Source organism: Pseudophryne corroboree, chromosome 7 (genome assembly GCF_028390025.1).
Source record: "Pseudophryne corroboree isolate aPseCor3 chromosome 7, aPseCor3.hap2, whole genome shotgun sequence".
NCBI lineage: Eukaryota > Metazoa > Chordata > Amphibia > Anura > Myobatrachidae > Pseudophryne > Pseudophryne corroboree.
Genome location: NC_086450.1, coordinates 41,363,086 through 41,377,140, shown reverse-complemented (window position 1 = coordinate 41,377,140; position 14,055 = coordinate 41,363,086). Strand labels below are relative to the sequence as shown.

General features: G+C 47.6%; 1 protein-coding gene across 1 annotated transcript in view; it reads left to right on the top strand.

Annotated features, from left to right (window-relative positions):
• LANCL1 (LanC like glutathione S-transferase 1) overlaps positions 1–715 on the top strand; it is a 49,562-nt gene extending 48,847 nt beyond the window's left edge. Inside the window, exon 10 of the mRNA XM_063933075.1 lies at positions 299–715. Within this exon, the coding sequence (XP_063789145.1) occupies positions 299–375 (77 nt within the window). The 3' untranslated portion in view covers positions 376–715. The remainder of the gene's footprint in view (positions 1–298) is intronic.
• The last annotated feature ends 13,340 nt before the right edge of the window (positions 716–14,055 follow it).

Below are 14,055 nucleotides of genomic sequence, written 5' to 3'. Positions count from 1 at the left end.
CACCCACTTCCTGTCAATCACACTACGATCGCCTGAACGAAGAAAAAGGCGTGAGTAAAATTCCTAACTTCATAGCAAATTTATTTGGCGCAGTCGCAGTGCGAACATTGCGCATGCGCACTAAGCGGAAAATCGCTGCGATGCGATGAAATTTACCGAGCGAACAACTCTGAATGACCACCCATGGTCTGTCCCTTAGTGCACAAATGGTAGACGGACGTTTAGGCTGATTATATTATAGATACTACTGTAGTGATCATGAAGCGCTAACCTGTGTCATTATGTTTTTTACCTATAGGAATGGCTGGCACAATTTATTTTCTAGCCGACTTGCTGAACCCTACGACTGCCAAGTTCCCTGCGTTTGAGATCTAATTCCTCTGCTCTCACCCTGTTTCTATGGGACTACTCTGCTTACAGCCACTGCAAACAACTTGCCCCCCATTTATATTGGAGACTGCTGCATTCAGTGTACAAAACCAGCCTGGTTTATATTTCTTCTCTGGGTAGCTATTAGGGATGAATGTATTTACGGGAAAGAAACGTTCTAACTGTTCATATAACCTGCTTCAGTGATGTCTGTGCTGCTTCCGTTTAGTACATGGCTGTAATAAGTACAAAAGCCTGGATTTGTTTAAAAATGATTGAGAAAAAAGAAGTGCATTTTTATTTTTGTGATCTGTCTACTACATTAGTAAAGCAGTACGTACTAAAAGACTGGGCAGTTTTCTCTTGTATGAACATATACGCATATGAAATAATAATTTGTGTTATTGAATAATATAAAATTATCACATATACCTCAGGTTGATATTATTCCCTGAGTATGATTTGGGAGTATATTTACTAAATAGCGGACGTTAAGAGCCGCTGATTCTCGGTGGATTTGACCGCTAAATTTAAAATGGCGATAGTAGTAAATGGTGAATCGGGCTTGTAACACATTTATCGCTGTTGCCATTTTAAATTCCGAGTTCGAAGCTGCCAAGAATTGCGACATTGAAACCCGCTGTGTAGTAAATATACTGTACTCCTGGATTATTTAGCACTTAGGTCAAAAACCTCACCTACTACAGTCATTTGGGGGTTATTGAAAAGGCAAATTTCTTATCTTTATTTTGGATGTACATTTTTTTACCTTTTTGTTAAAAAAATTTTTTTATTAATCATTGTACTGAACTGCTAGAATTATCCTTTTTAATTTATTTATTGTGTTTATATGTTTATTTTTATAACATAAAATAGTTGCTAGTCCCTATCTGATGGCTTCACATATTAGTTACCACAGTCACATGCTATCACGGTATTCTTCATGCAATTTTTTTTTTATTCCAAGCTTAACCCAGCTTTGCCTCCAATGCAATTTTGCCCCAGTAAGGCCTCCAATGCCGTTTGGCCTGTAAGGTCTCCAATGCCATTTTGTCCCAGTAAGGCCTCCAATGCCATTTTGTCCCAGTAAGGCCTTTAATGCCATTTGGCCCCAGTAAGGCCTCCAACGCCATTTTGCCCCTGTAAGGCCTCCAACGCCATTTTGCCCCAGTAAGGCCTCCAACGCCATTTTGCCCCAGTAAGGCCTTCAATGCCATGTTGCCCCAGTAAGGCCTCCAACTCCATGTTGCCCCAGTAAGGCCTCCAACTCCATGTTGCCCCAGTAAGGTCTCCAACTCCATGTTGCCCCAGTAAGGCCTCCAACTCCATGTTGCCCCAGTAAGGCCTCCAACTCCATGTTTGCCCCAGTAAGGCCTCCAACTCCATGTTTGCCCCAGTAAGGCCTCCAACTCCATGTTTGCCCCAGTAAGGCCTCCAACTCCATGTTTGCCCCAGTAAGGCCTCCAACTCCATGTTTGCCCCAGTAAGGCCTCCAGGCCTCCAACACCATGTTGCCCCAGTAAGGCCTCCAACACCATGTTGCCCCAGTAAGGCCTCCAACACCATGTTGCCCCAGTAAGGCCTCCAACACCATGTTGCCCCAGTAAGGCCTCCAACACCATGTTGCCCCAGTAAGGCCTCCAATGCCATGTTGCCCCAGTAAGGCCTCCGACGCCCTTTTGCCCCAGTAAGGCCTCCAAAGCCATGTTGCGTTTGGCACTCATGGACTTAGCCCTACAATTGCAGCATGTTGTATGTGACACAGAGCTGGATGCAGGACGCTTTGACAGATATACTGGCTGCCTCCATACTTGTGTATACTTGCTTTTGTTTGATCCAAACTATGTTGAAATAAACAGAAGTGTGATAATGGGTGGTTTGTCGCTTCGTGCAACCATGGTGGGATAAGAATGCAGAGGGACCCTGTAACTTAAGAAAATTTGGAGACTGACGCCTACCTCCCCAACCCTCCTTAACAATACTTTAGCGTGATTTGTTACAAATTCTTTCTCCCATAGGCTGCTCTGTAAGTATTTCCGCCCCTAGCACCATTATGAAGTAGGTTATTTGTAGTTCCGGGTCCACTTATACCGCTTAAGCCCCAATGCAGGCATAATCCAACACCGTAATTGTAACTGGCGGTAGACATTGAAGTGAAACTTGCCGAGTGTTATGATAGGTTTATTATGCGTGTGTCCAGTAGTATTTTATTTCCCTTCATCTGACACAGATGCATACTGAAAAGACTTCCAGACCAATATCTGCCACTTGGTGCTATCTGTAACTTACTGAGCTGCATTTACAGTAGGTTACGATCTATTATGGTCTCAGTATTTGGCCTAAACAGCCACCAGGTGGCAGAAGAAAGTAGGCATGCCCTGTAAGTAAGGGAAAATGTATTTTGTCCCTACTTTCTAGGCATTCACGCAGCAAAAAGTATTGTGACCAAAACATCCATCAGTTTACACAAGATGCAATAGATGTAATGGGTTCGCTTCACAAATATTTTTTTTCTTTTACACTAACCACCTCCTCCCCAAGGTTAATTTGTTGTAGTAGTCAACAAAGGGAATTTCTGTTCAAATTTACTGACATAATGACACACCATATTGTCACATAAAGATGAGATTGTTTCAGCCAGATGTAGTTTATAGTTTTAATTGTATGATTACATATTTTTGAACAGTATATGTAGTGCAGGAGACAGAGTGCCCTAGCTTACCTGGACATTCCCTGGTTTAAAGAGGAACAGGTAAGTTACGGGGATGGACTTAGGGGAAATTAAGTTTTAGACATACAAAGTAAAAATAAAGGAAAACATAAAGACTTACAGGTTGTATATAATGGTTAGAACCTGTCTGCTATGCCCGTGTCTTTGGGGGTAATTAAAAAATTGTTTCTGTGCAGGGTAAATACTGCCTGCTTTATTTTTACACTGCAAATTAGATTTCAGCTTGAACACACCCCACCCAAATCTAACTCTCTCTGCACATGTTACATCTGCCCCCCCTGCAGTGCACATGGTTTTGCCCAACTGCTAACAAATTTGCTGCTACGATCAGGTCTGAATTACCCCCTTTGTCCTTTAGTCAGACATCCGCACCTCCGCCAAACTCGGACGCTATTACATCCCTCCTAACGTCTTTAAACGTTCATTCCACAATTTTCACACCGGAGTATATGCAAGAAGAGAAGTACCATAGCGCAGAATATAATGCTGGTTGTGCAGCTAAGAAAGTACTTGCAGTACCAAAGGGGCTTTCTTACGGTTTTGGAAAAAAAATATTTAACATTTAAGGAAAAGTTACCAGCTCTGCATTACTGGTAAGCTTTATTCACCAACCCACAAAGGGGTCTATTCCGCTGCCCCCACAATGTTCTGTCCCAACGTGCAGAAGTGTCAGCACAGCAACTCTCTCAAAGCTTTGACTGTTCCCAGATGCATTTTACAGGACACTTAAGTATTCTACCTGTCAAGGGACAGTGGGGGTGATTCCGAGTTGTTCGCTCGCTAGCTGCTTTTAGCAGCATTGCACACGCTAAGTCGCCGCCCTCTGGGAGTGTATCTTCGCTTGGCAGAATTGCGAATAAATAATTTTTAGAAGTTTCTGAGTAGCTCGAGACTTACTCTTACACTGCGATCAGCTCAGCCCGTTTCGTTCCTGGTTTGTCGTCACAAATACGCCCTGCGTTCGGCCAGCCACTCCCCCGTTTCTCCAAACACTCCTGCGTTTTATACTGGCACGCCTGCGTTTTTCTGCACACTCCCAAATAATGGTCAGTTTCCGCCCAGAAACACCCACTTCCTGTCAATCAGACTCCAATCACTTCAACGATGAAAATTCTTCATTCGGACGTGAGTAAATCTACTAAGTTTTGTGCTAAATAACTTAGCTCATGCGCACTGCGTACCATGCGCATTTTTGCCTTAATCGCTCAGTTGCGAAAATCGGCAACGAGTGAACAACTCAGAATGACCCCCAGTGTTAGTTAAGAAAGAGTGCATACATTCAGGGTTGTGTGGTACAAGCACCCTGTGATATACATCCAGTATCTACTGTGTTTTGTTATGCCTACCGTTTACATATATAGCTATACTGAGTATTACTTTGTATTGCTAGTCCAGTGCAGTTTTATGGTTGTATCATTTCTGCATGCTACGCTTGTGACTATATATGTGTGTGTGCATGTAGCTGCTGCATGGCTGCCATCTCGGGTATTTCACTCAGCGTGCTTCTCCTATATTCTGTAACCTGAGGGGGCTAAGTGTGTCAGGTTTTCTGAATAATATAGGTTTTTCACAAGATATACTTGCTGTGTATTTCTCTGACGTCCTAGTGGATGCTGGGGACTCCGTCAGGACCATGGGGAATAGCGGCTCCGCAGGAGACAGGGCACAAAATTTAAAAGTTTGACCACTAGGTGGTGTGTACTGGCTCCTCCCCCCATGACCCTCCTCCAAGCCTCAGTTAGGTTTTTGTGCCCGTCCGAGCAGGGTGCAATCTAGGTGGCTCTCATAAAGAGCTGCTTAGAGTAAAAGTTTTGATAGTTTTATTATTTTCAGTGAGTCCTGCTGGCAACAGGCTCACTGCAACGAGGGACCTAGGAGAGAAGAAGTGAACTCACCTGCGTGCAGGATGGATTTGCTTCTTAGGCTACTGGACACTAGCTCCAGAGGGACGATCACAGGTACAGCCTGGATGGGTCACCGGAGCCGCGCCGCCGACCCCCTTGCAGATGCCGAAGTAAGAAGAGGTCCACAAACCGGCGGCTGAAGGCTTTTAAGTCTTCATGAGGTAGCGCACAGCACTGCAGCTGTGCGCCATTGCGCTCAGGCACACTTCACACCGGCGGTCACTGAGGGTGCAGGGCGCTGGGGGGGGCGCCCTGGGCAGCAATGTTAATACCTTTCTGGCTAAAAAGAATACATCACATATAGTCCATGAGGCTATATGGATGTATTTCACCCCTGCCAGGTCTCAGAAAAACCGGGAGAAGAGCCCGCCGGAATAGGGGGCGGGGCCTATCTCCTCAGCACACAGCGCCATTTTCCTACACAGCTCCGCTGCTAGGAAGGCTCCCAGGCTCTCCCCTGCACTGCACTACAGAAACAGGGTAAAAAACAGAGAGGGGGGGGCATTTTTTGGCGATATTATATATATTTAAGCAGCTATAAGGAAACAACACTTATATAAGGTTGTTCCTATATAATTATAGCGCTTTGGTGTGTGCTGGCAAACTCTCCCTCTGTCTCCCCAAAGGGCTAGTGGGGTCCTGTCTTCTATCAGAGCATTCCCTGTGTGTCTGCTGTGTGTCGGTACGTGTGTGTCGACATGTATGAGGACGATGTTGGTGTGGAGGCGGAGCAATTGCCGGTAATGGTGATGTCACCCCCTAGGGAGTCGACACCGGAATGGATGGCTTTGTTTATGGAATTACGTGATAATGTCAGCACGCTGCAAAAGTCGGTTGACGACATGAGACGACCGGCAAACCAGTTAGTACCTGTACAGGCGTCTCAAACACCGTCAGGGGCTGTAAAACGCCCTTTGCCTCAGTCGGTCGACACAGACCCAGACACGGACACCGAATCTAGTGTCGACGGTGAAGAAACGAACGTATTTTCCAGTAGGGCCACACGTTATATGATCACGGCAATGAAGGAGGCTTTGCATATCTCTGATACTGCAAGTACCACAAAAAGGGGTATTATGTGGGGTCTGAAAAAACTACCTGTAGTTTTTCCTGAATCAGAGGAATTGAATGACGTGTGTGATGAAGCGTGGGTTACCCCTGATAAAAAACTGCTAATTTCAAAGAAGTTATTGGCGTTATACCCTTTCCCGCCAGAGGTTAGGGCGCGCTGGGAAACACCCCCTAGGGTGGACAAGGCGCTCACACGTTTATCCAAACAAGTGGCGTTACCGTCTCCTGATACGGCCGCCCTCAAGGATCCAGCTGATAGGAGGCTGGAAAATACTCTAAAAAGTATATACACACATACTGGTGTTATACTGCGACCAGCAATCGCCTCAGCCTGGATGTGCAGTGCTGGGGTGGCTTGGTCGGATTCCCTGACTGAAAATATTGATACCCTGGATAGGGACAGTATTTTATTGACTATAGAGCAATTAAAGGATGCATTCCTTTATATGCGAGATGCACAGAGGGATATCTGCACTCTGGCATCAAGAGTAAGTGCGATGTCCATATCTGCCAGAAGAAGTCTATGGACACGACAGTGGTCAGGCGATGCGGATTCCAAACGGCATATGGAAGTATTGCCGTATAAAGGGGAGGAATTATTTGGGGTCGGTCTATCGGATTTGGTAGCCACGGCAACAGCCGGGAAGTCCACCTTTTTACCTCAAGTCCCCTCCCAGCAGAAAAAGACGCAGTCTTTTCAGCCGCAGTCCTTTCGTTCCTATAAGAACAAGCGAGCAAAAGGACATTCATATTTGCCCCGAGGCAAAGGAAAGGGTAAGAGACTGCAGCAAGCAGCCCCTTCCCAGGAGCAGAAGTCCTCCCCGGCTTCTGCAAAGGCCTCAGCATGACGCTGGGACCTTACAAGCGGACTCAGGGGCGGTGGGGGGTCGCCTCAAGAATTTCAGCGCACAGTGGGCTCACTCGCAGGTGGACCCCTGGATCCTGCAGGTAGTATCTCAGGGTTACAGGTTGGAATTCGAGAAGTCTCCCCCTCGCCGGTTCCTAAAATCTGCTTTGCCAACGTCTCCCTCAGACAGGGCGACGGTATTGGAAGCCATTCACAAGCTGTATTCTCAGCAGGTGATAATCAAGGTACCCCTTCTACAACAGGGAAAGGGGTATTACTCCACGCTATTTGTGGTACCGAAGCCGGACGGCTCGGTAAGACCTATTCTAAATCTGAAATCTCTGAACCTGTACATACAAAAATTCAAGTTCAAGATGGAGTCACTCAGAGCAGTGATAGCGAATCTGGAAGAAGGGGATTTTATGGTGTCCTTGGACATCAAGGATGCTTACCTTCATGTCCCAATTTGCCCTTCACACCAAGGGTACCTCAGGTTCGTGGTACAAAACTGTCATTATCAGTTTCAGACGCTGCCGTTTGGATTGTCCACGGCACCCAGGGTCTTTACCAAGGTAATGGCCGAAATGATGATCCTTCTTCGAAGAGAAGGCGTATTAATTATCCCTTACTTGGACGATCTCCTGATAAGGGCAAGATCCAGAGAACAGCTGGAGGTCGGAGTAGCACTAACTCAAGTAGTGCTCCAACAGCACGGGTGGATTCTGAATTTTCCAAAATCCCAACTGATCCCGACGACACGTCTGCTGTTCCTAGGGATGATTCTGGACACTGTTCAGAAAAAGGTATTTCTTCCGGAGGAGAAAGCCAGGGAGTTATCCGAACTCGTCAGGAACCTCCTAAAACCAGGGACAGTGTCTGTGCATCAATGCACAAGAGTCCTGGGAAAAATGGTGGCTTCTTACGAAGCGATTCCATTCGGCAGATTCCATGCACGAATTTTTCAGTGGGATCTGCTAGACAAATGGTCCGGATCGCATCTGCAGATGCATCAGCGGATAAAATTGTCGACAAGGACAAGGGTCTCTCTGCTATGGTGGTTGCAGAGTGCTCATCTGTTAGAGGGCCGCAGATTCGGCATACAGAACTGGGTCCTAGTGACCACGGATGCCAGCCTGAGAGGCTGGGGAGCGGTCACACAAGGAAGAAACTTCCAGGGCGTGTGGTCAAGCCTGGAAACGTCTCTTCACATAAATATACTGGAACTAAGAGCAATCTACAATGCTCTAAGCCTGGCAAAACCTCTGCTTCAGGGTCAGCCGGTGTTGATCCAGTCGGACAACATCACGGCAGTCGCCCACGTAAACAGACAGGGCGGCACAAGAAGCAGGAGGGCAATGGCAGAAGCTGCAAGGATTCTTCGCTGGGCGGAAAATCGTGTGATAGCACTGTCAGCAGTGTTCATCCCGGGAGTGGACAACTGGGAAGCAGACTTCCTCAGCAGACACGATCTTCACCCGGGAGAGTGGGGACTTCATCCAGAAGTCTTCCACATGATTTTAGTCCATTGGGAAAGACCAATGGTGGACATGATGGCGTCCCGCCTCAACAAAAAACTGGACAGGTATTGCGCCAGGTCAAGAGACCCTCAGGCAATAGCTGTGGACGCTCTGGTAACACCATGGGTGTACCAGTCAGTGTATGTGTTCCCTCCTCTGCCTCTCATACCCAAGGTACTGAGAATTATACGGCACAGGGGAGTAAGAACGATACTAGTGGCTCCGGACTGGCCAAGAAGACATTTCCTGCAAACAGGATTATCTATGGGCCTCAAATTAGGGTCCATTAAGGTTCAAATTTCGGCCCTGTCGATTTTCTTCCAGAAAGAATTGGCTTCAGTTCCTGAAGTCCAGACTTTTGTAAAAGGAGTACTACATATACAGCCCCCGGTTGTGCCCCCAGTGGCACCGTGGGATCTCAATGTAGTTTTGGATTTTCTCAAATCCCATTGGTTTGAGCCACTCAAATCGGTAGATTTGAAATATCTTACATGGAAAGTAACCATGCTACTGGCCCTGGCTTCAGCCAGGAGAGTGTCGGAATTGGCGGCTTTATCGTATAAAAGCCCATATCTGATTTTCCATTCGGACAGGGCAGAATTGAGGACGCGTCCTCATTTTCTGCCTAAGGTGGTATCAGCGTTTCACCTGAACCAGCCTATTGTGGTGCCTGCGGCTACTAGCGATTTGGAGGATTCCAAGTTGCTGGACGTTGTCAGAGCATTGAAAATATATATTTCAAGGACGGCTGGAGTCAGAAAATCTGACTCGCTGTTTATACTGTATGCACCCAACAAGCTGGGTGCTCCTGCTTCTAAGCAGACGATTGCTCGTTGGATTTGTAGCACAATTCAACTGGCTCATTCGGTGGCAGGCCTGCCACAGCCTAAATCTGTCAATGCCCACTCCACAAGGAAGGTGGGCTCATCTTGGGCGGCTGCCCGAGGGGTCTCGGCATTACAACTCTGCCGAGCAGCTACGTGGTCAGGGGAGAACACGTTTGTAAAATTCTACAAATTTGATACCCTGGCTAAGGAGGACCTGGAGTTCTCTCATTCGGTGCTGCAGAGTCATCCGCACTCTCCCGCCCGTTTGGGAGCTTTGGTATAATCCCCATGGTCCTGACGGAGTCCCCAGCATCCACTAGGACGTCAGAGAAAATAAGAATTTACTCACCGGTAATTCTATTTCTCGTAGTCCGTAGTGGATGCTGGGCGCCCATCCCAAGTGCGGGTTGTCTGCAATACTTGTACATAGTTATTGTTACAAAAAAATCGGGTTGTTTATTGTTGTGAGCCATCTTTTCAGAGGCTCCTACGTTATCATACTGTTAACTGGGTTCAGATCACAAGTTGTACGGTGTGATTGGTGTGGCTGGTATGAGTCTTACCCGGGATTCAAAATCCTTCCTTATTGTGTACGCTCGTCCGGGCACAGTATCCTAACTGAGGCTTGGAGGAGGGTCATGGGGGGAGGAGCCAGTACACACCACCTAGTGGTCAAACTTTTAAATTTTGTGCCCTGTCTCCTGCGGAGCCGCTATTCCCCATGGTCCTGACGGAGTCCCCAGCATCCACTACGGACTACGAGAAATAGAATTACCGGTGAGTAAATTCTTATTTTTTCTTTGTAATTTATAGTCACTTTCTATATATATATATATATATATATATACAGACATGAACGAGCGGCACTCACAGGACTTACATAAATGAATGGGACCTCAACCAATCAATTGCAAATATATATATATATATATATATATATATATATAATATCTCTTGGATTCCCGGTTTGTGCTGACAAGAAAGTCTCACTGCACTGGGAGTTCTTGCTAGGTATATCGCTGCTACAGATTGTACCAGGTTGCCTGATATTGTGCTTATTATTATGTCAGCTACACGAGGCAACAGAGCTTGGGTTTCTCCCACATTGCGTGGTAGTGATGCTGCAGACATTTTGTAGGAAAATATGGCAGCAGAGAGTTCAGGTTTAGGGGGTTCCTTACCCCCAGTGGATCTGTAGCAGCGGGGGCAACAAATGACCCACCTTGGGCTACCTTTTCCACGCTGTTGAATACGCTAGTAACTAAACTGACGCCCCCTGTGGGACCACCTGTGCCAATGCAGCAGTTTATGGTCCCTGCAGTTAATCCCCCATGGGCGGATCAAATCTCTACTCAGTTACAGCACTTGAACCGGTCACTGACTAAATCTAAATCTGACTCTCGCCCACCTAAGACTAAGTCGTCTTCAAAACAGGCCGCTACTTCCTCACAATCCACTGCTATTCCGGACACATCCTTTGAGGAGGTTGGTGCATATACTGACCCCACAGACACTGACTCAGAGGCTTCTGATGGGGAAGGGAAGTCAATGGTGGATGTCCCTGATTTGATTGAGGCTATCAGGCTCATTCTTCAGGTCTCTGATGAACCTGAGCCTGCGGCTGTCTCTAAAAATCTGGACAGATTTAAACGTAAGAAGGTGGTTAAACAAGTTTTACCTCATTCTCAACACCTGGCTGACATACGTCAGGAATCCTGGGAAAATCCAGGAACGAAATTCACACCGCATAAGAGACTGTTGGCTCGCTATCCTCTCTCTGCGGAGCTATGTAAAAATTGGGAAACTCCTCCGCCTGTATATTCTCATGTGGCACGCATGGTGGTTTCCTCTGCTCTGCCAGTCACTACCATCACCTCTCTGAAGGAACCAACGGATAGACATGTGGAGGGTGTTTGAAAGCGATTTACACCCTAACGGGGGCTGTGCATAGGCCAAACATTGCAGCAACATGGGCTGCTGAAGTTGTTGAGGCGTGGGCTCAGGAGCTAGAGGCGGAGCTGCCTTCCAACGCATCTGAGCATGCTCGACAATGTCTCTTATATATTACCACGGCTTCTCTGTACCTTAAGGAGGCGGCCTCTGATGCCGGGGTGCTGGCGGCCAAGACTGCTACTACGTCCGTCTTGGCCAGACGTATCCTTTGGTTGAGATCCTGGTTAGTGGATATGGATCCAAGAAAACCCTGGAGGTGCTTCCTTTCAAGGGAGACATTCTCTTTGAAGAAGACCTCAATAAGATTGTGGCTGATCTGGCTACTGCTAAAACAGCTTGCCTATCTAGTACGGCTTCTTCCACGCAGAAGGCTAAAAGTACTTTCACTCTGCCCTTTCGTCCTCCAGGTAAAGCAAAAGGTCAGGCGTACCCAAAGCAAGTTCGTGCTTCCAGACCTGTCAAGCCCAGACCAAAGCGGGCCTGGGCTGCCCGCCAGTCTGCTTCCAATACTGACAAGCCAGCCACATGACGGGGCGGGCCTCCCTCTGGGGGATCCCAGGGTGGGGGGCCGACTTCTAGGTTTTGCCCAGGAATGGTTGAAGACCACTTCCGATGCCTAGGTAAGGGAAGTCATATCTCGAGGTTACGCTGTACTCTTCAAGAATCGTCCTCCTCATCGATTTTGCCTGACAGATGTTCCTCTGGACCCAGCGAAGGCAAACACTCTGCATTCGGTGGTACATTCCCTCCTGACCACAGGAGTGGTAGTACAGGTGCCTTTGGCTCAGAGAGGCAAGGGGTACTATTCGCCGCTGTTTCTAGTCCCGAAACCAAACGGGTCCTCGCCGCCCATTCTCAATCTGAAGTCCTTGAACAAGTCTGTGCGGGTCTCCAAGTTTCGTATGGAAACTCTGCGCTCTATTGTTCTGGCCTTGGAGCCTGGGGACTATATGGTCTCCCTGGACATACAGGATGCCTACCTGCATATTCCTATTGCAGTGTCTCATCAGCAGTACCTGAGGTTTGCGGTGGGCAACCTTCATTACCAATTTCGGGCATTACCTTTTGGTTTGACAACGGCTCTGCGTGTTTTTACCAAAGTAATGGCGGTGATGACGGCTGTACTCCACCGTCAAGGGGTCAGGATCCATCCGTACTTGGACGATTTGTTGATCCTGACGAATTCCCCAGAACTTTTCCTATATCATCTAGATCTGACGGTCCAGTTCAGGAAAGCCCACGTGTGGCTAATCAACTGGAAGAAATCCTCCCTGGTTCCTGCTCGGAGCATGCTGCACCTGTTAGTGTTATTGGACACTCGCAACCAGCGGTTGTTCATGTCTCAGGAGAAAGTCCTGAAGCTTCAGGACAGGATTCGATGCTTCCTATCTCGTCCGCAAGTGTCGATTCATTCGGCAATGCAAATGCTAGGTCTCATGGTGTCGGCTTTCGACATGGTGGAGTATGCTCAATTCCATTCTCGCCCTCTACAGAAGTTAATTCTGACCAAGTGGGACAGCCTGCCTCACCGGATCAGATCTCATATGATCTCCCTGTCTCCGGAGGTCCGCCTGTCACTGAGCTGGTGGCTTCAGGACCATCGATTGAGCAGGGGCCGTCCCTTCTGGATATCCAACTGGGTCCTGCTGACGACGGATGCCAGTCTGAGAGGTTGGGGCATGGTGTTGGAACAACACTCCCTTCAGGGTTGGTGGACCGAGGAGGAGTCTCTACTCCCGATAAACATTCTGGAACTGCTGGCAGTGTTCAATGCATTAAACCTGGCCCAGCATTTTATACAGAACAGACTTGTTCAAGCACAGTCGGACAACGCCACCACGGTGGCTTACATCAATCATCAAGGCGGCACTCGAAGCCGCATCGCAATGAGGGAAGTATCACGGATTCTTCAGTGGGTAGAACGCCATCTGCCGGCCATATCCGCAGTGTTCATTCCGGGGGTCCTAAACTGGGAAGCGGACTTTCTCAGTCGTCAGGACGTACACTCCGGAGAGTGGAGCCTTCATCCAGACGTGTTTCAACTTTTCGTGAACACGTGAGGCCTTCCAGATGTGGACCTGATGGCGTCTCGACACAATCACAAGGTTACGGTCTTCGGAGCAAGGACAAGGGATCCTCAAGCGGCGTTTGTGGATGCTCTGTCAATCCCATGGAAATTTCGGCTGCCGTATGTGTTCCCGCCGGTGTCACTCCTGCCCAGAGTAATACAGAAGTTCAAGCAAGAAGGAGGAAACCTACTTCTGATTGCTCCAGCGTGGCCCAGGCGGCACTAGTTCACCGATTTACAGGGCCTCTCGCTAGATCGTTGTCACAACTGAGGGTTTAGGCTGACGGGAGGAAGCCTCAGTTGTAGGGGCTGAGATGAAGTTAAACTTGGGAGGTTTAATCAGACCCCTGGACATGTAAGTGCAGATTGATTACCCGAAGGTGTGACCATGACAACCAGTTTAAAATTCAAAATAAAAGTTTATTTAACAGACTCCGTGAAATGACAAGCAGCATTCAAAGTAAATCAAAGACAGTGGCAAATAACACAGTTCCTGGATCACATAACCATAGGAGGTATCTCAGAGCACTGGTAGGTATAGAACAGATGTAAAAGTCCTTTGATGGAATCACCTTACCAGGCCTGTTTGTAGTAGTGGAGATAGCCGAGGAACATGCCAGTAGTTGTAACAGGTGAATCTGTAACTTGAGTATGCTGCTGTATCATCTGGATGGAACCAGCCAGGTGGTAAGACACGGAGTGGATGCTGAGTGGAATCAGCCGGGTGATGAAACATAGAGTGGATGCTGAATGGAATCAGCCAGGTAC